Source organism: Leucoraja erinacea, chromosome 3, assembly GCF_028641065.1.
Source record: "Leucoraja erinacea ecotype New England chromosome 3, Leri_hhj_1, whole genome shotgun sequence".
In the NCBI taxonomy this organism is placed as follows: Eukaryota; Metazoa; Chordata; class Chondrichthyes; order Rajiformes; family Rajidae; genus Leucoraja; species Leucoraja erinaceus.
This window is the reverse complement of record NC_073379.1, coordinates 23384132-23408083: the sequence shown is the minus strand read 5'-3', so window position 1 is coordinate 23408083 and position 23952 is coordinate 23384132. Positions and strand designations below refer to the sequence as shown.

Sequence of the window (23952 nt, the reverse complement as noted above, 5' to 3'; positions counted from 1 at the left end):
CCCTAACAACCATTGTTAAGATAGTGACAAGCCACTTTACAGAACAGCAGTCCCATGGTGGGTAAGACTGGTGAGTTGCTCTGGTAGAGAACTAGGGTAGACTTCATGGGCTGAATGGTCTCATCTAATGTACCATTCTATGAGTCAGACCCGTAAGGAGCGATTAGCAGACACAGACATGATAAAGGTTAGACGTCTGGAACACACATCTACAAATACACGAGGGAAAGGGAGCGATATGGAATCAGGACACAAATCAACCATGATCACACAGAACGTGGAACAGGCTCAAAATGAATATATACCCACTCCTGTTCTAAACCAAACAGATTTTACTACTTAGGCAATTAAAGAAGTTGAAGGAGGCACAAGTTTAATATCCAGAACGAGCTTAAGTGCGGCACAGTGGCGCAGCTGTAGAGTTGCTGCCTTGCAGCGCCAGAAACCCAGGTTTGATCCTGACTGATCCAGGTGCTCCCATTTCCTCCCACACTCCAAAGACGTACAGGTTTGTAGTTTAGTTTAGAGATACTGTGCAGAAATAGGCCCTTCAGCCCACCAAGTCCATGCCGAGTAGCATTCCCCGCACACTAACACTATCCTACACACACTAGGGACAATTTACATTTATACCAAGCCAATTAGCCTACAAATTTACACGTCTTTGGAATGTGGGAGGAAACCGGAGCTTCCCGGAGAAAACCCACGCAGTTCGCAAGGAGAACATACAAACTCCATTCAAGCACCCATAGTCAGAACAAAACCTTGGTCTCTGGTGCTGCAAGGCAGCAACTCTACCGCTACGCCACCGTGCCGCCCCTTTAGTTGTAGGTTAATTGGCCTATGTAAATTGTCCCTATTGTGTGGGATAGTGGTGGTGTACACGATGTTCGCTGGTCGGCTGGACCAAATGGCCTGTTTCCACACTGTACCTCTAAAGTCTATCTGTGGCCAATGTCAGGTCTCTCAACACATTTGGGATGAACACAAAGCCAAAACTATTAAAAGAGTGACTGGACCAGATGAAAGATTATCTTGATAACTGTACTTTCAGGGATCAGATTTCTTCCCCAATCTGTACGTACCATTTGAGTGTGTGAAAATGGTACAAATGATGAATTCCAGAGCTAATAAGCTGTGGCCCCCTCTCGCGGATGTTTCATTCAACAAGACCAAGGAACTGTATACAAATGGCAGTATTTATTAATTTAAAACATTCCAACGTAAAAACATTGGGTAAGAACCTATCAAGATTCCCAGTTTAGAATGGATATGCACACCAAGTTTTTTTTAAAAGAGACAAGACTTATATTAGCACGAAAACCAGTGATCAACTGTAATGGAATCAGAGTTGTTCAACATGATTCTAATATTCAGACAAAGAAGCCTTATCATAGATACAGTATACAACATTATTTTAAATATAACTGGAAAATCTTTAATGAGACAGGCAACATCTAAAAAATAAAATGGCACTTAGTGCAAGACACAAACCACAGAAGTCAATATTTTTGAGCAGAGGTCATTAAATTAAATATTTCACAGCTTTTAGAAAATGAATCATAGGTAAAATACCCAGAACAAAAAAAGAAAATATTGTTTTTTTTAAAGGCTTGGTGCAGATGAATCTGACGTCGTCAGAACTTCAGGTTTTAGTTTAAGGTCATGTGGGAATGTTTCCATAGGTTTGAGGTTACAAAGCTTTCAGTGTATTGCCAGGAACGATGGTTCGCATAGGTCAAATAAGCTAATAAATTGCACAGAAGTCAAGGGTTGACTCAAAGAGCTTGGAGTAACTCAGCAAGACAGGCAGCATCTCTGGAGAAAGACACAAAATGCTGGAGTAACTCAGCGGATTGGGCAGCATCTCTGGAGAAAAGGAATGGGTGACGTTTCAGGACGGGATCCTTCTTTAGACATTTTTGTTTCCCTTGTTGGGGAGGGGGGGTTGATTAGCAGATGGGTAGACAAAGGCTAGAGATACAAAAGAGACAAAATGGATGACTAAAGGGGACAAAAAGATAAGATATGAACATTGAAGAAGGGTCTCAACCCGAAACGTTGCCTATTCCTTCGCTCCATAGATGCTGCCTCACCCGCTGAGTTACTCCAGCATTTTTGTCTACCTAGGAGATAAAAGAGTGTCAGATAAGGAGGGGAGTGAAAGAAGTAAATTGTAAAGCCGGACGGAGGGATATAGGTTGGAGATGGAGGAAGTGGGAATGGCGTGAGATAGTGGGAGAAATGGTTGGAAAGGTGAAAAACAAAAGTGGAGGGTGAGGGGGGTTACATAAAAATTGGAAAATTCAATTTTCATTTTTTACTTTTTATTCTGCAGAAGGGACCTGACCTGAAACGTTGCTTATCCATGTCATCCAGAGATGCTGCCCGAGCACTATGTTCTACGCAAGAATCCAGCATCTGCAGTTCCTCGTTTCTAAGCTAATTGATGGTCAAATTCCACATATTTACATGGGACAGGATTATGAGTGGGAAAGGCAGAGGTTCTAGCAGATTGGAAAGAGAGGTATCAAATCTGCCGGATTCAGTTTGTCATTGCATTGCCAGGCTTTACTTGGTGTAAGAATTTCATAGTTCCATTTCGGGACAGATGACAATAAAACACTCTTGACCCTCTCTTGATGCTTTGGAGGTTTTGCTTTAAAAAACACCAAATGTTCAATTTTGCTTTAGGACAAAATAATGTGTCCTATTTCCGACCAGATCGTGAACCAGTGGCCTGGGTTGCCAACCACTTCGTTGATAAGCAATAGGCCCGTACACACAGCAGAGGTCCAAGTCCAACAAAAGGGGAACTAAAGCAAGCGCGTGGTAGATCCAGGCTACTTGTTGCACTTGAGGTGGAGTTTAACTGCACACACGGTGCAATTGCAGGCCACAAACACACTCATGTACGCATACTCCCGAGGACTTATGTACACATTAATAGGCATTCATACACACGCATTTATTTACAGGCACGTACCCACCCACAGTGCTGCGCACTTTGGCATCTCAAGAGCAACTGCTACTGTGCGTAGGTCCACTCCTTATACTAAATAAAATCCAGCTAAATGTCACGTTGCAAATAGCACTAATTTACATTGCTGTGCTTTTTTCTGTTTTTAAAAAAATAATTAAAAATAAACTTTTAAATAGATAATTCACAAAGTCATTCCTGCTAAAATTAACATACGCATTCAAGTGGTACTTAATATATGGCTTTTTGTACAACTTTAGTTAAAATATACATCTAAGACATAATTCAAATATAAATGTACAAAATATGTAAACTCATACAGTTTTTTTTTGAAATATAATACATTTTAATACATGTTCCCAGTTTAACCTGAAATTTATCCTTTTTTCATGAGAATCGATATTTGGCTCATTAACTACAGAATTCTCGAAGGGTCTTCATCTTCATCACTGAAGCTACTTTTGAAACACATCTAGAACAAAAGAAAAGCAAATGAGTTAAGACAGACATGCAGGTTAACAGGAGCAGCTTTCCCTCCACCTCTCCATGTAGTGCTGAACTATCTACCTCTTTGGTGACGCTCGGACTATCCTTGATCAGACTTTGCTGTACTAAACATTAGTACTAAACATTATTCCCTTATCATGTATCTATATTACTGTAAATGGCTCGATTGTAATCATGCGTAGTCTTTTCGCTGGCTGGTAAGCACGCAACTAAAACCTTTTACGGTACACTTGACAATAAACTAAACTGAGCTGAACTCTAACCCCTCCTGCCAACACAATCAGCCTGAAGAAGCATCCTGACCCGAAATGTCACCTATCCATGTTCTCCAGACATAATGCCTGACCCACTGAGTTACTCCAGTACATTGTGTCTTCTTTTTTTAAACAAACATCTACAACTCCTTGCTTCTTTATCCTACACTAATTGCAGTTTGATGGAAAAATAATATTGCTTGAATTAGCCGTTTCCCTTACACTGCGTGGCGCTGTCAGCTATGGCAGCCTCGCCAACAGTCTGTCTGTCCTTTCGTCTTTTTTTTTGTTATTTTTAAAAGTTTGTGTTAATGTTCTCTAGTTTGTTTTAAGTGGGGGTGGGGGAGGGGGCCGGGGAAACTTTTTTTCAAATCTCTTACCTTGCCGGAGATGCAATTGTTTTCCGGGTCGTATCTCCAGTCGCTCTGCGACCTAACATCGTGGAGCTGGAGGCTTCGCTCAGGACTGACTTTGAGCCCCACTGCGGGGCCGTGGACTTACCTCGGAGCCGATTCCTTGCCTGGGATCGATGCTCCGACCACGGCCTGCGGACTTAAACATCAAAGAGCTTGCAGTCTCAGGAGAGACCCGAGTCGGGAAGCTCTAACGACGCGGAAGGTTTGACTAGCCCTGATCCGGGGTCAGATCGCCCGGCGCAGGGAGCTGACATCCTCTCCGATGCAGTAGCTTGATCGCCCCGACAAGGAGGCCCGCCGCCGGCTACGGGAGTCAAGATCGTCCAGTCAACGGAAGGCACGAGGCCCCCAACCGTGGGAGAACAATGAAGGGAACCGGTTGAACTTTTTTACGCCTTCCATCACAGTGACGAATGTGGAGGAGTCACTGTGGTGGAAGTTCATGTTAAAATGGATTTTGTGTGTTATGTTGCTTTTTATTAGTATGACTGTATGGCAAAGCAAATTCCTTGTATGTTGCAAAACATTCTTGGCTAATAAAGTATGATTGTGATTGTGAAGTTCCATTCAATCATTAAGATCTTATACCGCAAGTTGTAAATAAGGTATTTGCTTTGCTATTCTAGGATTTGCCCAAAATCTCCACCTATCTCCCAGAAATGGATTAAGCAGCTTCAGGAATGTAGGAATGCTCAGGAATTGAGAAGAAAGTGAGAGGGAAAGGGATGCAGTCCATTAGAGAACAGGAAAAAATACCACTCACCTCTCGCCTGCAAAGTCTATACCACACGCCGCGCTTTGGAGGTGGTTCGGGCTTGTTATTGTCCAGGTCTGGTGACAGTGTTCCATCACTTCCATAGGTATTTACCTCTTTGAAACATTCTGTATCAAACATCTGCAGGATAATCACAAAATGAATTTAATAATAAAGAATACATGACTCTTCTTTCTAATTACCTATTGTTGTGAAGTGGACATTGGTGGCACTTGTTGCCCTCAGCTGGTAGACGGGGCCGCAGGAGGGCCCACAGCGGCTGGGTGAGTGAGCGGATCGAGCAGCTGCACGGAGCGGGAGTGGAACAAGCTGACGGCATCGCATTGGACCAGGCCGACCCCTACTTCATCAATCCAGTGCCGCCTGGACACAAGGCCTTAAAATGAGAATATAAGAAATTGGGATTTCTCCTCACGCCAAGAATCAGACTTTACAGCAATTCGGACGTTGCAAGATGGCGCCGGGACGTGGCGACTCTCTGTGTGGTGTTCCAACAGAGGATCTATTAGACCATTGTGCAGCACAAGAACAGGCCCTTTGGCCCGCAATGTCTGTGCTGTACATGATGCTAATTTACCTTTTTTAATAAGCTAATTTATCTTATTTACCTGTGCATTATTCATGTCCTTCCAATCCCTGCATACCCATGTGTCTATCCAAAAGCTTCTTAAATGCCACTATCATATCTGCCTCAACCACCACCACTGGCAGTGCATTCTAGACACCCACCACACTCTGTAAAAAAGTTGCACCGCACATCTTCAAACTCGCCCCTCGCACCTAAAACTATGCCCTCTCGTATTTAAATTCTCAATCCTGGGAGAAAGATTCTGAAGCCCCTGTCCCACTTAGGCAATTTTTTTCAGCGACTACAGGTGACTAGGCTGTCGCCACATGGTCGTGGGGTGACACCTGTATGGTTGTGAGTTGTCTCCTCAAGTTGCCTAAAGAGTTGTGACGTTTTTCTGGTCACCGCTGGATTTTGATATGTTCAAAACTTTTCGGCGAGGTGGGCTTGACCTAGCTTGTCTTCTCCTGTCGCAGGTGCTGTCATAGGTTGTCGCCAAGTGACGTTGGTTGTCGCCGGGTGCTGACTTCGGTGAATTCCATTGGCGACTACCTACGTCAACCGGCGACAGGTACCGGCAACTGAATTGTCTTCATTTGTCGTCGACAGGGTCGTTGCTTGCCGTAGCTTGTCGCGGGTGGACGTAGGTTGACTTTGGTTGTCGCCTGTGTGATCGTATGTTGTCGTAGGTGTGAGGGTAGGTGGACGTCCTAATGGGTCGCCGGTTGTCGGTAGCTTGCCGTCGACTAGGTGGTAGGTTGTTGTAGCTTGTTGTAGACGTTGTCGTTGGGGGGGTCCAATCGCCGTTTTATTCAGCGACCTGCTACGTCTGTGACAGTCGCCGAAAAAAAATCGCCTAATTGGGACAGTCTGAAGAAGGGTTTCGGCCCGAAACGTTGCCTATTTCCTTCGCTCCATAGATGCTGCTGCACCCGCTGATTTTCTCCAGCTTTTTTGTGTAACCTGGGACAGGCTCATGACTGTCTACCCTATCTATGCCTCTCAATTGTATATACTTCTATACTCGTACAAGTTGTACAAGTGATTTGACTGGGCAGCATGTAGAACAAGATTTTGTGTGTGTGCGTGTATATATACACCTTCCAATCCCTGCATACCCATGTGTAATATACGATGTGTGTGTGTGTGTGTGTGTGTGTGTGTGTGTGTGTGTGTGTGTGTGTGTGTGTGTGTGTGTGTGTGTGTGTGTGTGTGTGTGTGTGTGTGTGTGTGTGTGTGCGTGTTTATTATATTGTTTACTGTGTTATATGTTTACATATTCTGTTGTGCTGCTGCAAGAATTTCATTGTTCTATCTGGGACATATTGCAATAAAACACTCAACTCTTGACTCTTAATAAACTAAACTAAACGACTCTATCAGATTCAATTCAATGATTTAATTATACTTTATTGTCACACGTACCTAGGTACAATGAAATTCTTTGTGTTTTTCTTCACCTAGGCGGGACACAAAGAGTCGCCACGTTTCTGGCGCCAACAAAGTAAAACTGTTCCTAGTACAGCTTTGTCTTCTCACAGCGGCAAACCAGGCATGCCGCCACACCTGGCCGCAGGCAGCCTGCCGGGTCCCTCAAGACCTAAGCAAGGATTTATCAAGGTAACTACTTGGGTAAGATAGGATCCTCCTAAACTGGTGGAGAGGTAGAAGATGCCTGGATTCATCGACTAGTTAAAAATAAAAATAATACAGGAATAAGGCTTTTGACATCAGTTCAGAGCCGCACTGCAAGAATTGAACCCTGCCTTGATTAGGTCTTAGATAGAATAGTTTAGTTTATTATTGCCCTGTGCACAGAGTTACTGTGAAAAGTTTCTTCTGCATGCTCTCCGGTCAAACCATATTTTATATAAATACAAAAGATCCACTCTGGAACAGCAAGCAGAGAATCACATTTTCTGATGCCATCTTTCCAAGTCTCTGAAACGTCCAAATTGCAGTTGGGAACAAGAGTTAAACGCATTTCAGAGAATGGATGGCAGTTTATGGAGAAGACAGAGCAACTGAGAATGTGTAGGAAGGAACTGCAGATACTGGGTTAAACCGTAGACACAAAATGCTGGAGTAACTCAGTGGGACAGGCAGCATCTCTGGAGAGAAGGAACAGACTACAGCACAGGAAGGGGCCCTTTCACCCAATGTATCTGTACTAGCCCTTTTGAAGAACAATACCGTCCATCTAACTCTCACAGAATGTGGAACAGTACAGTGAACAGCCCGCAATGTCCGTGAGGAACATGATGCCATGAACATGAGCAACTGAGAAAGGACTCCTTAAAATAGAGGAACTTTGGGTGAGATGATCAAAACTACCAAAGGTTTAGAAAGATGGAACAGAGACAAAATATTCCAGAGGTTGAAAGGATATTAAGAAAGCGAGGAGAGTTTTTAAAAAGTATTGACAAAAGGAGTGGAGGGAATAAGAGAAAAAACTTGTATACGTAGCAATAGATTTAGCAAGAGGATTGGATAAACATTTGAACAGACATTGTTGAGATATTTCATGGGGAAAAACATATAAATCATGTACTGACAGATGAATTAGGTTATCATGTTCCACATGGACATTGCAGACTGAAGGGCCTGTTCCTGTGCCATTTCATGTTCCGTGAGGGCGGGATGGACTGCATCGTTTTTCAAAAGGGCTAGTACAGACACATTGGGTCAGAGGACTTTTTCTGTGCGGTAGAACTCAGCAAACTTGACAACTAGCTTCTGACAATCTCATATGCTTTTACGTAGAAACAAATAACTGTAAATACTGCTTAATACATAAAATGACACAAAGTGCTGGAGAAACTCAGCAGGGCAGGCAGCATCTCTGGATAGGCAATGTTTAGGGTCTCGACCCATGTACTCCAGAGACACTCCCTGACCTGCTGAGTTACTCCAGCACTTTGTGTCCTCTTAGGCTTTCAGTTGGCACTCAGCCCAACTTACCTCATTTTGCCAGGGAATAGAGACGCTGCCAGTGACAAACTTGGAGTAGAAGTCGTCATCTGTCGGATCCAGGTTCACACCTTTGACCGTGGAGAACTGCTCAATGTCCAAGACGTCCTTGCAGTACACTGCTCTGGGCTGAAAAGAAAATAGAGATACATTTCTATAGCACCTGTGACCTGTGCAGCTTAAGTTTTTTTCCTGGTGGGTCCATTGTTCTTGACTAGGGATAACATGCACAAAGAACCAATAAAAATTACTTTCCTTCTTCTGGCTTCACAAATCGCAACTATTCAATTATTTTGTCTCCATCTTCTGTTATTTTTTTTTATCTGGCCTTTGTCCAACCATTATATATATCCCCCCCCCCCCCCCCCCCCCCCCCCATCACCTGTGTTTACCTATTACCTGCCATGCTTTGTCCTGCTCCAGCTTTCGCCTCCCAACCCCTAGTCTGAAGGGTCCCTCCCCGAAATGTTCTCCAGATATACTGCCTGACCTGCAGAGTTTTGGGCCTGTCCCACCAAGGCGATTTTTTGGGCAACTACAGGTGACTGCCGCAAAATTTTCAGCATGTTGAAAAATTTTCAGCGACAATGGGGACAATTTTTTGCTGTCGTACGTTGTCGTAGTTTGTCTTTGGTGCTATCACAGGTTGTCGCCAGGTGTCATTGGTGAATTCCATTAAAACTAGTCCCTGGCAGTCACCTAAAGAGTCGCCTAAGTGGTACAGGCCCATAACTCCAGCACTTTGTGTCTTTTCCTGCATTACAACACTGACTGCTCCTCAAGAGTACTTTGTTGGCTGAGAAGAGCTTCAGAGCATTCTGAATAGGACGTGAAACACATTATATAAATGCAGTCTATCTCCAGATAAACATTGGCTGAGACTCTGGGATAAACTCCCCTTCTCTGGCAACGGCTGACGGATAATTAAGCTTGAACTGAAGGTCAGAAGTTAGAGTTTGCACATTCTCCCTGTGACCACGTGGGTTCCCTCTGTTGCTCCGGCTTCCTCCAACATCCCGTAGACGTGTGGATTAGTGACTTAATTGGCCACTAATTTGCCCTGCTTGTGGAATAATCCAGGGCAAGAGGCTGAGTTCCTCCAGCAGTTTGTTCTTTGCCTCCAAATTCCAACATCTGCAATCTCTCATGGCAATGTGGGAAGAATTAAAAAATGGGATCACTGTGGGATCAGTGTAAACGGGTGGTTTTTGGTCGGTACAGACTCGGTGGGTTGACTGGCCTGTTTTGCACACTTTAATTACAGTAAATCAAATCAATAAGATAGGAAATAGTGACCATGATAATCCATCCACCAAACCACAAACACCCCCGAAGACCCTTCTATAACTGTGTAGGAAGGAACGGCTGATGCTGGTTTACACCGAAGATAAACACCAAATGCTGGAGAAACTCAGCGGGATAGGCAGCATCACTATAGAGAAGGAATGGGTGATGTTTCAGGTCCAGACCCTTCTTCAGACAATCTGAAGAAGGGTCCAGACACAAAATGACACCCATTCCTTCTCTCCAGAGATGCTGTCTGAGTTACTCCAGCATTTGGTGTCACCCTTCTATAACTGTTCTGTTTTAATCACTGCACTGCATGTGCTGTTCTGTGTTTACAACTGAATTGAATGGTACAGCATGGAAACAGGCCCTTCGAACAATCAAGTTCACGTTGACCATTGATCACCCGCTCCCACTTGTTCTATATAGAAACAAGGAACTGCAGATGCTACTTTATCTATTTTTTTTTAAAGAGACAAAGTGCTGGAGTAACTCAGTGGATCGCGTAGCTTCTCCGGATAATGAAGTTTCGGGTCAGGACGCTTCTTTAGAGACCTTTCCAAAATCTCTCGTTACTTTGAATAAACATACAGTTCAACACAGATAATTGTTCATTATATTATGATGCCTATGAAGCCGACTCCTGCACCTATTTTCTATGTTTCTATAACCTAAGCGCCCTTTTTGCACCTTCTCACACTTACATCTGGAACGAAGGGAGGGTCCAGCATGTTTGCCTCAAGTCTTTTGAAGTTGATGGGTCGAAATATGGGATGTTGCTTCACCTCGGCCGCCCCTCCACCCTGACATCCCAAACGCTCCTTTGGATCTTTAGTCAGGAGCTGAAAACAGCAATTGGGACACATTGGAATCAAACAATGTCACCCATTACGTCGTACATTGATATCATTAACTCATTATTGGATGTCTTTATCAGATATACAAGCAATGTTTAATGATGCAGTTTTAGTCTTTAGAGATATTACGTGGAAACTGGCCCCCAGCCCAAGTCCACGCCAACCAGCGATCACCTCGTACACTAGCACTATCACACACACCAGGGACAATTTACAATTTTACCGAAGCCAATTAGCCTACAAACCTGTACATCTTTGGAATGTGGAAAGAAACTGGAGCACCCGGAGAAAACCCACGCGATCACGCGGAGAACGTACAGACGCCGCAGACAGCACCCGTAGTCAGGGTCGAACCCGGGGTCTCTGGCCCTGTAAGACAGCAACTCTACGTTGCGTTATTGTTCCCTCAAGTCTAAAGCTGTATAGGACTTTGGTTTCATGATGTAACTCTATAGGCACTGGTAAGGCCGCATTTGCGTGCATTTCTGCCTGCCCCATTACAATGAGGTTGTGGACGCTTTGGAGAGGGTGTAGAGGAGGTTAATGCTGCCTGGATTAGAGGGTTCCAGCTGAAAGAAGAAGCTGGATAGACTTGGATTGTTTTCTCTGGAATGTCAGGAGTTGAAGGGGAACGAAAGAAGTATATAAAATTGAGAGGCATTGATAGGAAAGACAATCAGAACTTTTTTCCCCAGGTTGGAAATATCAAGAAAGTTTTAAGGTGAGAGCAATAATATTTAAAGGAGATGTGTGGGGCAAGTGTTTTACCCAGAGGGTGGTAAGTGCCTGGAACCTGATGCTAGGAGTGGTGCTGGAGGTAGACACAATAGTGGCATTTAAGAGACTTTTGGATAGACACATGGAAATGGATCATGTGCAGGCAAATGAGATTAGTTTATAGTGGCACCAGGTTTGGCACAGAATTTGTGGGCCGAAGGGCCTTTCCTGTGCTGTACTGTTCTATGTTCAGTCATGTCCAGTCCAAGTTCAAGCGAAACACATAATCCAGAATGGTGCTGGAACCAAGGGTGCCGGAAACATCAAAGGTGGACCAGCATGTAGAAGCTGGAATCTGAAACAAATACAGGGCAGCACAGTGGTGCAGTTGCTGCCTTACCTCGCCAGAGACCCAGGTTCAATCTTGAATATGGGTGCTGTCTGCACAGTTTGTACATTCTCCGAGTGGGTTTTCACAGAGTGCTCCGGTTTCCGCTCACATTCAACAGACGTGCAGGTTTGTAGGTTAATTGGCTTCTGTAAACTGTACATTGTCCCTAGTGTGCAGGATAGTGCTACTATAGGGGGTGATTGATGGACAGTGTGGACTCGGTGGCCCAAAGGGACTGCTTCCATGCTGTTTCCCTGAAGTCCAAAGTCTAAAACTAATCGGGAATGGAGAGACTACATTTCGCGTCAGGACCATTCTTCAGACTGTCCATTCCCTCCACAGGTGCTGCCTGATCCGCTGAGTTCCTCCAGCACTGTGTGTTTGTACCTTTTTGAAACTTACCAAATAGTGACCGGCCTGGATAGAGTAGATGTGGAGAGGATGTTTCCACTAGTGGGGGAGTCCAAGACCAGAGAGTGCAGCCTCAGAATAAAAGGACGTACTTTAAGAATGGAGATGAGGAGGAAGTTATTTAGTGAGAGGATGGTGAATCTGTGGAATTCATTGCCACAGACGGCTGTGGAGGTTAACACATTGGGTATTTTCAAAGCGGAGATGGGCAGATTCTTGATTAGTACAGGTGTCAAAGGTTATAGGGAGAAGGCAGGAGAATGGGGTTGGGAGATAAAGATAGATCAGCCATGATTGAATAGTGGAGTAGACTCTATGGGCTGAATGGCCTAATCTTGCTCCTATGATACGAATATAACTTAGAACTCTGGTTTTGCAGTTCCTATTGCTAATAATATGCCAACACATAAAGGGCTCCAGGAGAAGAGTGTTCAATGGGGTTTAAAATCTTACTCCAAAGCAAGCAAGAGTTGCTTACCATGCTGCAGATGGAACGCGTCTCATCTGAGAACTTGTCAGAATAATCCTCCCTGTCCTCTTTCACCCGCCGGTCCACCTCCTCCCGCTTCACCTTCTCTTTGCGCTTTCGAAAAGGTGACTGGCCCCGAATCATCTCGTAGAGCAGGCAGCCGAGGCCCCACCAGTCGGGGCTGAAGGAGTAACGTTCGTTGTTGATGACCTCAGGAGCTGGAAGATAAACATGGAGGTGGATCACACACAATGCAGAGCAGCACCGAATCCCATTGCAGGGACTACTGCGGCTCATCGGTCAGCTGAGGACGAGGGATATAGCAGCGTACAGTATGGAATAGGCTGCCAAAGGCAGGTGCTATAACAGCAACTCAAAGACACTTGGACAAGTGTCTTAGGAGCGGCACAATGGTAGAGTTGCTGCCTTACAGCGTCAGACACCCCGGTTCGATCCTGACTATGGATGCTGTAATGCATTTCGTTGTCTCTGTACTGTACACTGACAATGACAATTAAAATTGAATCTGAATCTGAATCTGTGGAGTCATTTAAGTTCCTTGGAACCATCATCTCCGGGGACTTTAAATGGGAGGCCGCCATCAACTCCACTGTCCAAAAGGCCCAACAGAGGATGTACTTCCTGCGGCAGCTGAGAAAACAATCTGCCACTGGCAATGATGGTCCAGTTTTATACTGCCATCATAGTGTGTGTCCTCACCTTCTCCATCATGGTCTGGTTTGGCTCAGCCACCGAGCATGACATCCGGAGGATGCAGCACATCGTTCGATCAGTTAAGAAGGTTGGGCAAGGGCCAGGAAGAGAGCAGGTAAGATCATCTCTGACCCCTCTCACCCTGGCCACAAATTCTTTGAAGCACTTCCCTCTGGAAGGCGACTACGGACTGTCCAAGCCACTCAGCAGTAGCTCTACTCAACAGCCAAAAGTCTGTTGCCTCCTTTTGCTTTGGTATTTTATTTCATTCTTCACATGTTTAAATTATGTTTTATTTTTAATTGTCTACTGTATATCGTGTTGTTACTTGCGAGCAAAGCACCAAGTCAAGCTCCTTGTATGTATACATACTTGGCTAATAAAATGTATTCAATTTTCAATTATCCAATAGCTAGACATACAATTGATGGGTTATCCATCAGTTGGAGCTATGGATAAGATTTTCTTATTGGAAAGATGGGGGAAGGGGGTGATGTGATGTGGGCAAATAGGAATCAAAGGATAAGGCTTGGGACTCAATATGGGCATTTTTTTTTAATGCGCTCTCATAATTCTGTGGGGGAACAGAGTTAAAATTAGAGTAGGACACAAAGGTCTGAAGAAAGGTCCCAGCCAAAAACATCACCTAACCACGTTATCCAGAGATGCTGCCTGACCCGCTGAGTTACTCCAGCACTTTGTGTCTTCTTCAGCATCTGCAGTTCCTTGTTTCTAGAGTTAAAATTGCCCCCATCAGAAGCTGGACATTTCCGGACTCACCCATGTATCCCACAGTCCCGACTCTCCCACGAATCCTATCGCCCTCTGGAATGTGCATGGCTAACCCCAGGTCCGAAATCCTGATGTGACCTGCGGGTAAAACCAAAACAGGTCAAGCAAAAGGTGGAAGGGAGAGATTATTCATGATTCAACAGCAACTAGCATTTATGTAGCACAGTGGCGTAGCGGTAGAGTTGCTGCTTTACAACTCCAGGGGCCCAGGTTCGATCCTGACCACTGGTGTGGTGTGTACAGAGTTTGTACGTTCTATCCGTGACCGCATCGGGTTTTCTCCAGATTCCAAAGATGTGCAGGTTTGTGTTGATTTCTGTAAAATTGTAAATTGTTCCTAGTGTGTAAGATAGTGCTAGGGTATGGGGGGGTGAACGGACTCGGTGAGCCGAACATTGAGATGTCCTGAGACACAAGGAAGGCGAGCGGCTGCCACTTGTTGTAGATTTGCGATGAAATGTTCTGCGATTCCACCATGAAAATACCTCCAAAAATGATTTTTTTTAAAATAATTCTTAATTGTGATAAATATCCCCCAGCTAACGCAACCTATATATCGTCAACTGCACGAGTTCTTCAAGCATTCAATTGAATTATTACCCTAATTTCCTATGTTCAACACAACATTTTAGACTTTAGAGCTACAGCATGGAAACAGGCCCTTCATATCACTGAGTCCATGCTGACCAGCGATCACCCCCCCCCCCCTCCCAAACACTAGCACGACCCTACACACTGGGGACAATTTTCAATTTACATTAGTCTATTAACCTAAAAACCTGAACGTCTTTGGGATTTGGAGGAAACTGGAGCACCCGGAGAAAACCCACACGGTCACAGGGAAAATGGAAAACTCTGTAGTGACAGCCACTGCAGTCAGGATCACACCTGGGTCTCTGGCGCTGCAAGGCAGCAGCTCCACTGTTGCCCGCTGTGCTGCCTTCTAGGAACCTCTAATAGATCACTTGAACCCTTCTTCATCCTACCCTGTTAGACACAACCTTGGCTTTGCTACTTTGCACATCAATCTTCATTGCAACTTAATAGGGCAGCACAGTGGCACAACTGGTGGAGCTGCTGTCTCACCACAACAGAGACCCGGGTCCAATCCTGACCTCGGGTGCTCTCAATGTACAGCTTGTACATTTCCCCTGTGACAGCGTGGGTTTCCTCCAGGTGCTTTGGTTCCCCCCCCCCCCCCCCCCCCCCACATTCCAAAAATGCGTGGGTTTGTAGGTTAATTGGTCTCCAGTGTGTAAGGAATGGATAAGAAAGTGGGATAATAGAACTAGTGTTGAAACAAAAGACAAATTGCTGGAGTAACTTAGCAGATCCAGCAGCATCCCTGGAGAACACGGATGGACAACTTTTCGGGTTGGGACCCTTCTTCAGCCTTATGTGTCTGAAAAAGGGTCCACACCTGAAACATCACCCATCCATGTTCTCCAGAGATGCTGCCTGCCCTGCTGCGTTACTCCAGCAATCTGTATCTTTTATTTGCAGTCCCTTGTTTCTACATAGAAACCAGTATGAGCGGGATATCAATGATTGGCGTGGACTGGGTCAGTCGAAGGGCCTGTTTCCAATGCTGTATCTTTTAATTCAATTATAAACAGAGCGGTACAGCACTGGAATAGGCCTTTCTGCCCACAATGTCAGTGCTGAACATGATGCCAAGATAAACTAATCTCAATTGTTTGCACCTGAACCATGTCCATTGCTTGTGTGAACCCTGAAGATAAAGAGAACAAGAATCTTACCATGATCATCTAGCAAGATGTTTTCCGGCTTCAAATCTCTAGGTGAGGAGAAAAATAAAGTCAGTCTCATGTAGGATCAAGCAAGGAGCAGTGATGAATATGGAAAACAAATAAAACTGCAAACGCTGGAATCTGAAGCAAAACAGGAATGCTAGAAGGACTCAACCAATCAATAGCTCAATGGCACTTTATTTGTCACATTTGCAACTGCACAGTGAAATTCTTTTTGCAAATATTACACGTGTGGGCGCTTCCATTATTCAACATCCAAAGTCTGGTCGGTCAGCGCACTCGATGTACTGGAGCAGTCCTCGCGAACCGACGTCCCTCTCCTCTCCACGCTCGGCCATCTTTGCGCCCCGGGGCCGCCTCCTGCACCCTGACCCAGAAGGTGCTGGAGGCGTTACCCCGGTTCACCCTACCGGCCCACGCTCTCCGCAGTGTCGGAGCCCTTCTTCAGACTGAGTGTAGAGGTGGGATGGGGAGAAATAACCAGGACGCGAGAAGAGGCCAGAAGAAATCAGAGCCGGCAACAGGAAGGGTGGAGTCCATAATGGCCCACCGTCAGCTGGGGAAGGTGCGATAACAAGAGGGATACAAGGATGCAAACAGTGGAACTGGTAGAACGACTAGGGTGGGGGATGAAGAGACAGGAGGGGAGGGTATGGAGGAGTTATTTAAAATTAGAGAAATCAACGTTCATATCGCTGGGTTGTAAGCTGCCCAGGCGAAATATGAGAGTCAGCTTGTTCTGAAACAGGTTATTTTCATGTTGTGCTTCATGTGTTGACCACCAGAGGGGGCAGTTTACTGCATCAGCAACCCCTCAAGAGCCCAATTATTTTGTGTCAATGAGTCCCAGGGAATGGGGGAAGCAGAAATAAATAAAAAGAGGGTGGGGATGTTACAGAATCTGTTGGGAAACCAGGGGAAGTGGTGGGATAGAGGCGTGGCGGCACAATGGCGCAGCTGGCAGAGTCACTGCCTCATAGCGCCAGAGACCTGGGTTCGATCCCGACCTTGGATGCTGGCAGTGTGGAGTTTGGACGTTCTCGAACAAAAAACAGAGTCCTGGAGGAACTCAGCAGGAGCAAAAAAATCAAACGCTTGCGAAATGGTCCCCACCGAAAATGTTGTCTGTCCATTCCGTCCACAGATGCTGCCTGACCCGCTGAGCTCAAACAGCACATGGTTTTTGCCTCAAGATTCCAGCATCTGACGGCACACTGGTGCAGCTGGTAGACAGACCCTGGTTCCATCCTGTCCTCAGGTTCTCCCGGCGAACATGTGGGTGTCCTCCAGGTGCACATCCTAAAGACCTGCAGGTTTGTAGGTTAATTGGCCTCTGTAAATTGCCCCTAGTGTGTCGGGAGTGGATGAGAAAGTAGCGTAGAACTAGCGTGAACAGGGTGATCGATGGTCAGCGTGCTCAGGGGGCCGCAAGGCCCTTTTCCATGCTGTATCTTTTAAAAAACTGTCGGCTTCAATGGATCCTTTCTTTTACAACCAGTAAACGTTATTCCCTTTCCCTTACACAGTCACTGGCTTCTCCCATATACCTCAAATTCAATGCTCATAGGTTACAAGAGTAGCTTCCTTGTTTGCTCCCCATCCATCTCTGGAAAACATGGATTGGTAACATGTTGCGTTGGACCTTCATTCACACTACTTCTGTCCCAACCAGAAACATCATCTTATCCATATTCTTCAGGGATGCAGCCTGTCCTCTTGCTGAGTTGCTCCAGCACTTTGTGTCTTTCTCCGTAAGCCAGCACCTGCAGTTCCTTGGCCGGCAGAGGGCCTGTTTCCATGCGGCATCTCTAAACCAAACTAGATTAAAATGGGGTAAAAGTGCTCAGTTTTCCAAGCACACTCGCATTACATATACACCACTCTTGGACACTCTAACACTTACCTGTACACGATTCTCTCTTTGTGTAGGTCTTCCAGACCGCAGCAGATCTCCGCAGCGTAGAAGATGGCCCTCTTCTCATCAAAGCCTGGGTTGCCCATGTTGTAGATGTGAAACTTGAGGTCTCCGCCGTTCATTAGGGTCAGTACCAGACACAGCGCATCCTTCGTTTCATAGGCGTACGATAAGCTGACCTGCGGACCAGAGGTAAAGAAATGATTCACTGCACGCAATCGTTTAGACCCATGTGCGGCATCACTCTTCCACACAAAATTGTGCTGTGCTCCCACCATCCTCCAAGACCCGGGTTCGATTCTAACAATTGTCCTTTCCCGCCACAGATTCTGCCTGCCTGGCTGAGTTCCTCCAGCACTGTGTGTGTGTGTTTGTCCAAAGCCTTTTATCCTCTTGATCCTTTCCCCTCGTGCTCCTCTCCCCAAAACAACTGTGACTCCAAAACACACAGTGCTGGTGCAACTCAGCGGGTCAGGCAGCATTGTGGAGAGAATGGGCAGACAATAATCAAAAGGTACTACACCTTCCCAGTTCAGACCCAATCAAGCACAGGGGGATGAGGGGTGATCTTAGAGGTGTACAAGATCATGAGAGGAATAGATCAGGTAAATGCCCAGTGCCCAGAGTAGGGGAATTGAGAACCAGAGGACATAGATTTAAGGCGAGAGAGGAAAGATTTAGCAGAAATCCGATGGTTGACTTTTTTTCACACAAAGGGCAGTGGGTGTGTGGAATGAGCTGCCAGAGGAGGTAGTTGATGCAGGTGCTATCATAACATTTAAGAAACATTTGGACAAGTACATGGATAGGACAGGTTTAGAGAGTTATGGACCAAGTGCAAGCAGACGGGACGAGTGGGGCATGTTGGTTGGCATGGGCAAGTAGGGCCGAATGGCCTGTTTCCACACCGTCTGACTCTATGGCACATGTTCAGCATGGACATCTTGGGCCAAAGGTCCTGTTCCTGCGCTGTACAGTCCTATGTTCTGCATTACAGGACCAATTTCATTGTCAACAACAGAACAATCACCAGAAACAGACAAAGTGCTGGAGTAACTCAAGAGGGTCAGGCAGCATCCCTGGACAACACGGATGGGTGACGTTTCAGGTTAGGACCCTTCTTCTGACTGATGGAAGAGTCCCGACCCAAAACCAATCCATTTCATCCCGGGATGCTGCCTGACCCACCGAGTTACTCCAGCACTTGTTGTCTTAGGCACGTACATATCCAGGGAATGTGCAGGCAGATGAGAGATGGTCTTGGCATCATGTGCAGCACAGACATTGTGGGCCGAAGGGCCTGTTCTTGTGCTGTACAGTTCCAGGTTTTATGTTCTAGATTGAAAATAGAAAGAATTTATGAAGAAAAAAAATCCTGAAATTACCTTAGCAACTAGCAGGATGGGCAGGAAAAGCAAGATGACACATCTGAGAGACTGCCACGGGGAACAATGGAGGAAGAGACTGACTTTGGTGCCTTCCCACACAGTGGGAAACTTTGATTCTGCTGTGAAGGGATGTTTTATGTCAGACCCTATAGTGTGTTGTGTCCCTTATTTTTATTGTATGGCTGTATGGGAATTTCATTTCACTGTGCCATCTGGCACATGTGATGAATAAATCTATCTTGTATCTTGTATCTTGCATGAGGGGTCAGAATTAGAGGAACACAAATGTGCTGGAGCATTGTAGAAGGAAATTACAGAGAGAGAGAAGGCCTGGGGTGATTTAGATGTGTGGTAAGAATCTTAGACTGGCTTCTTTTCAATCTGGTATCAGTCGCCACAGACAGATTCACTTAGTTTTATGCTGAAGCTACAATTATGTGGTTTACCAGCAGAGGGCACTGTTGGGCTATCTTTGGCTTGCCGCAGTTACCATCCATAAAGTAGAGACAATTAGATGAATGCAGGCTGGATGGGGAAAAGCAAACCCAGGTTTCAGCTCCCACTTCTCAGCCCAGCAATGAGCTCCCACTCTGCATGGTTTACAGATCAACGGGCAACTTCAAACTCACGGCTTCCCAACACCCAGAAGCAATATCAGTAAATGGGAAAGGCAGTAGTCAGTCTAAATGCTCCTGATGTGCAGGGAGTTTAGAGGGGAGAAGGGCCACTTATCCATGTTCATCAGAGATGTTGCCTGACCCGCTGAGGTACTCCAGCACTTTGTGTCCTTTCCACACAGAATGTTTGTGCAGAGAGAAAGATGGCGAGTCTGCCCAGGATGCTGAACCTTGAGTCTGAAGGATCTCGACCCAAAACGTCGCCCATCATTTTTCTCCAGAGATGCTGCCAGATCCACGGAGTTACTCCAGCACTTTGAGTCTATCTGTAGAACAGTGCAGCACAGGTACAGGCGCCTTCTCCCACAATGTCTGTGCTGACCATGATGCCAGCTTCAACTAATTTCCTCTGCCTGCATGAAGCTACATAAGCCTCCATACTCATGCGAGTACCTAAAGCATCTTAAACGCCACCATCTTATACCACGTATTTGAATTAAACTAGTGTTAGCACTAGGGATACATTCAACACACAGCCAAGGAAAACTTACAACGAATCTGCTGTTGACTTTTTCTAAAATCCGCTTTTCATTCAATGCCATGGATTCTCCTTTCCGTTTTTTTATCCTCTTCTTTTCCAGCTTTTTACAGGCGTACATCTTCCCAGTCGCACGCACTTGGCAAGCACATACCTGAAAGCGTGAAGTACAAGAAGTAAAGTAGATGAGCTTGAGGCTCAGTTAGAGGTTGGTAGATATGACATTGTGGGGATTACTGAGACGTGGTTGCAGGAGGATCGGGCCTGGGAACTTAATAATCAGGGTTATACATCCTATAGAAAGGACAGGCAGGTGGGCAGAGGAGGTGGGGTAGCTCTGCTGGTGAGGGATGGAATTTAGTCCCTTGCGAGGGAAGACATAGGGACTGACGAGGTAGAGTCACTGTGGATTGAGTTGAGGAATTGTAAAGGCAAGAAGATACTAATTGGTGTTATCTACAGATCCCCAAATAGTAGCCTGGATGTTGGGTGCACATTGCAGGAGTTAAAACTGGCATGTAACAAAGGTAATGCCACTGTGGTGATGGGGGATTTCAATATGCAGGTAGACTGGGAAAATCAGGTTGGTTCAGGACCCCAAGAAAGAGAGTTTGTAGAATGCCTCCAAGATGGATTCTTAGAGCAGCTTGTAAAGGAGCCGACCAGAGAAAAGGCAATTCTGGATTTAGTGTTGTCCAATGAACCAGATATGATAAGAGAACGTGAGGTAAAGGAACCGCTTGGAGGTAGTGATCATAATATGATTAGTTTTAATCTGCAATTTAAGAAGGAGAATGTTAAATCGGAAGTGTCAGTGATACAATTGAACAAATGGACTATGAAGGCATGAGAGGGGAGCTGGCCAATATAGACTGGAAAGGGACCCTAGCAGGAATGACGGTGGAACAGCAATGGCAGGAATTTCTGGGCATAATCCGGAAGACGCAGGACCATTTCATTCCAAAAAGGAAGAAAGATTCCAAGGGGAGTAGGAGGCAACCGTGGCTGACAAGAGAAGTTAGGGATAGAATAAAACTAAAAGAAAAGATGTATAACACAGCAAAGAGTAGCCGGAAGCCAGAGGATTGGGAAACTTTCATAGGACAACAGAAGGAAACAAAACGGGCAATATGGGCTGAAAAGATGAAGTATGAAGGGAAGTTGGCCAGGAATATAAAGAAGGACAGTAAAAGCTTATTTAGATATGTTAAGAGAAAATGAATAGCAAAGTCAAATGTGGGTCCCTTGAAGGCAGACACAGGTGAAATTATTATGGGCAACAAGGAAATGGCAGTAGAGTTGAATAGGTACTTCGGATCTGTCTTCACTAAGGAAGACACAAACAATCTCCTAGATGTTTGTGTCTACCGAGACCACGCCAACAAACGAACCCCGCACACTAACACTAACACTATCCTACACATTAGGGACAATTTACAATTTTATCAAAGCCAATTAATCTATAAACCTGCACGTCTTCATAATATGAGAGGAAACCGGAACATCCGGAGAAAACCCACGTGGTCATGGGGAGAACATGCAAACTCCAGACAGCACCCATAGTCAGCATTGAACCCAGGTCCCTGGCTCTGCAAGGCAGCAACTCTACAGCTGCACCACTGTGGCACCCCTCTGATGGAATATCAGAGCAGGACTGAGAAGTACTTGTGTAGGAAGGAACTTCAGATGCTGGTTTAAACCGAAGATAGACACAAAATGCTCGAATAACTCAGCGGGACAGGCAGCATCTCTGGAGAGACCCATTCCTTCCCTCCAGAGAAGCTGCCTGTCCCACTGAGTTACTCCAGCATTGTGTGTCTATCTTCTGAGAAGTACTTGTGCCAGTTCCCTGGGGTTTGCCTGGAACAGACAACGCTCATAACCACTAGAGCGCGGACTGGAATTTGAAACTGCGCCAAAACACGGGAGCCTCTTGCATGTGGGGTCAGTGGACTATTTCTCTTCACTTGCTAATCGTGGATGTGTTTTGGCATGGCAATACTCTACTGGACTTTTGGACTGGCACACGTGACAATAAAGCACCATTGAGCCATGTTACACACTCACCTCGCCAAATCCTCCTTTACCAAGCACCCGGTAATGCCGAAAAGTATTCTTTGTTGCTGGCTGCCTACAAGACGAATAGAGAAGAAGCGGTCACTTCAGGTCAGGCATGGAAAAAGGTGGAATCCGGGAGGGATAACCAAGGCCACACTGGGACGGGACAGGACGGACCACAGCCTGACTCTCCCACGGCTATGGTGCCGACGGGCAACAAGGAGGTCTCGGCGTGCCATGCATGCCCTGGCAGCAGGTCTGGCTCACCCGTCGTGGATCCGGGAGAGGGAAGCCACCAAGCCCGGCCCCCCGCTCGCCCCCGAAGACCGGAAACCGGAGAGAAACATAGAAAATAGGTGCAGGAGTAGGCCATTCGGCCATTCGAGCCGAAGGTGAAGGTGGAGGGTGTCGGTGATGGCGGCAGATGCTGGACAAGGGGCAGTATGAAGAACCGGGGGGTTCTTAACTTCCGCGCCTCGAGGGCGGGTGCAGGAGACGCTCCCGGGCCACGAAGGCTAAAGATGACAGAGGAAAGAAGGACGACGGTTCATGGGACGACCGGATGGAGGACACGGCTGCAACGGGCCTTTATGGTCAGCTGCAACTGGGACTGTGAAATGGCACCAAAACCTGCCGACTCTTGCAATGACTCAGTGGGCTGTTTCTATGCATTATGTACTTATTGTACCTATGTATGACAAAAATCCTATTGATCTCAGTGCAAAAAAAGAATGTCACTACTCCTTGGTAGACTTGTTAATAAAGGAACCGTTGGACCATTAAAGAAAAAGTCAGACTTGGGAAATATTATCAATGTGATAATGTGAAAACGGATATTACCTTTCCAACCACTTCCACTGCAGAAATCTAGAGAAGTACATGGTTTCTTGGAACTCTGTGAAGGGTGCACCGCTCAGGTAATCGTGAACAAATCTGCAATTAAGATCATAAGACCATTAGACATAGAAGGATTGGGCCATTCGGCCCATCGAGTCTGCTCCGCCATTCGATCACGGCTGATCCATTTTTCCCCCTCAACCCCAATCCCCCGACTTCTCTCCATAATATAACAGTTACAGCACGGAAACAGGCCATCTCGGCCCTTCTAGTCCGTGCTGAACACTTATTCTCCCCTAGTCCCATATACCTGCACTCAGACCATAACCCTCCATTCCTTTCCCGTCCATATAACTATCCAATTTATTTCTAAATGATAAAATCGAACCTGCCTCCACCACCTCCACTGGAAGCTCATTCCACACAGCTACCACTCTCTGAGTAAAGAAGTTCCCCCTCATGTTACCCCTAAACTTCTGTCCCTTAATTCTCAAGTCATGTCCTCTTGTTTGAATCTTCCCTACTCTCAGTGGGAAAAGCTTATCCACGTCAACTCTGTCTACCCCTCTCATCATTTTAAAGACCTCTATCAAGTCCCCCCTTAACCTTCTGCGCTCCAAAGAATAAAGACCTAATCTTTGACACCCTATCCAATCAAGAACCCTTTCGATATCCGCTTTGAAAATACACGCTGACTTGGCCTTCACCGTCGTCTGTGG

At 45.8% G+C, this 23952-nt stretch overlaps 1 protein-coding gene across 2 annotated transcripts in view; it reads right to left on the bottom strand.

Moving 5' to 3' along the window:
- Positions 1-1180: 1180 nt before the first annotated feature.
- Positions 1181-23952, bottom strand: part of LOC129695387 (G protein-coupled receptor kinase 6-like) — a 111700-nt gene continuing 88928 nt past the window's right edge. Inside the window, exons 6-16 of one of the 2 annotated variants that reach the window (XM_055632293.1) lie at positions 23237-23329; positions 22406-22469; positions 20352-20492; positions 17784-17974; positions 15869-15906; positions 14097-14186; positions 12612-12820; positions 10462-10599; positions 8462-8599; positions 4921-5052; positions 1181-3452 (exon numbers count right to left, since the gene is read on the bottom strand). In XM_055632293.1, the coding sequence (XP_055488268.1) occupies positions 3396-3452; positions 4921-5052; positions 8462-8599; positions 10462-10599; positions 12612-12820; positions 14097-14186; positions 15869-15906; positions 17784-17974; positions 20352-20492; positions 22406-22469; positions 23237-23329 (1291 nt within the window). In that variant the 3' untranslated portion in view covers positions 1181-3395. The other variant, XM_055632292.1, reaches the window with a different exon arrangement.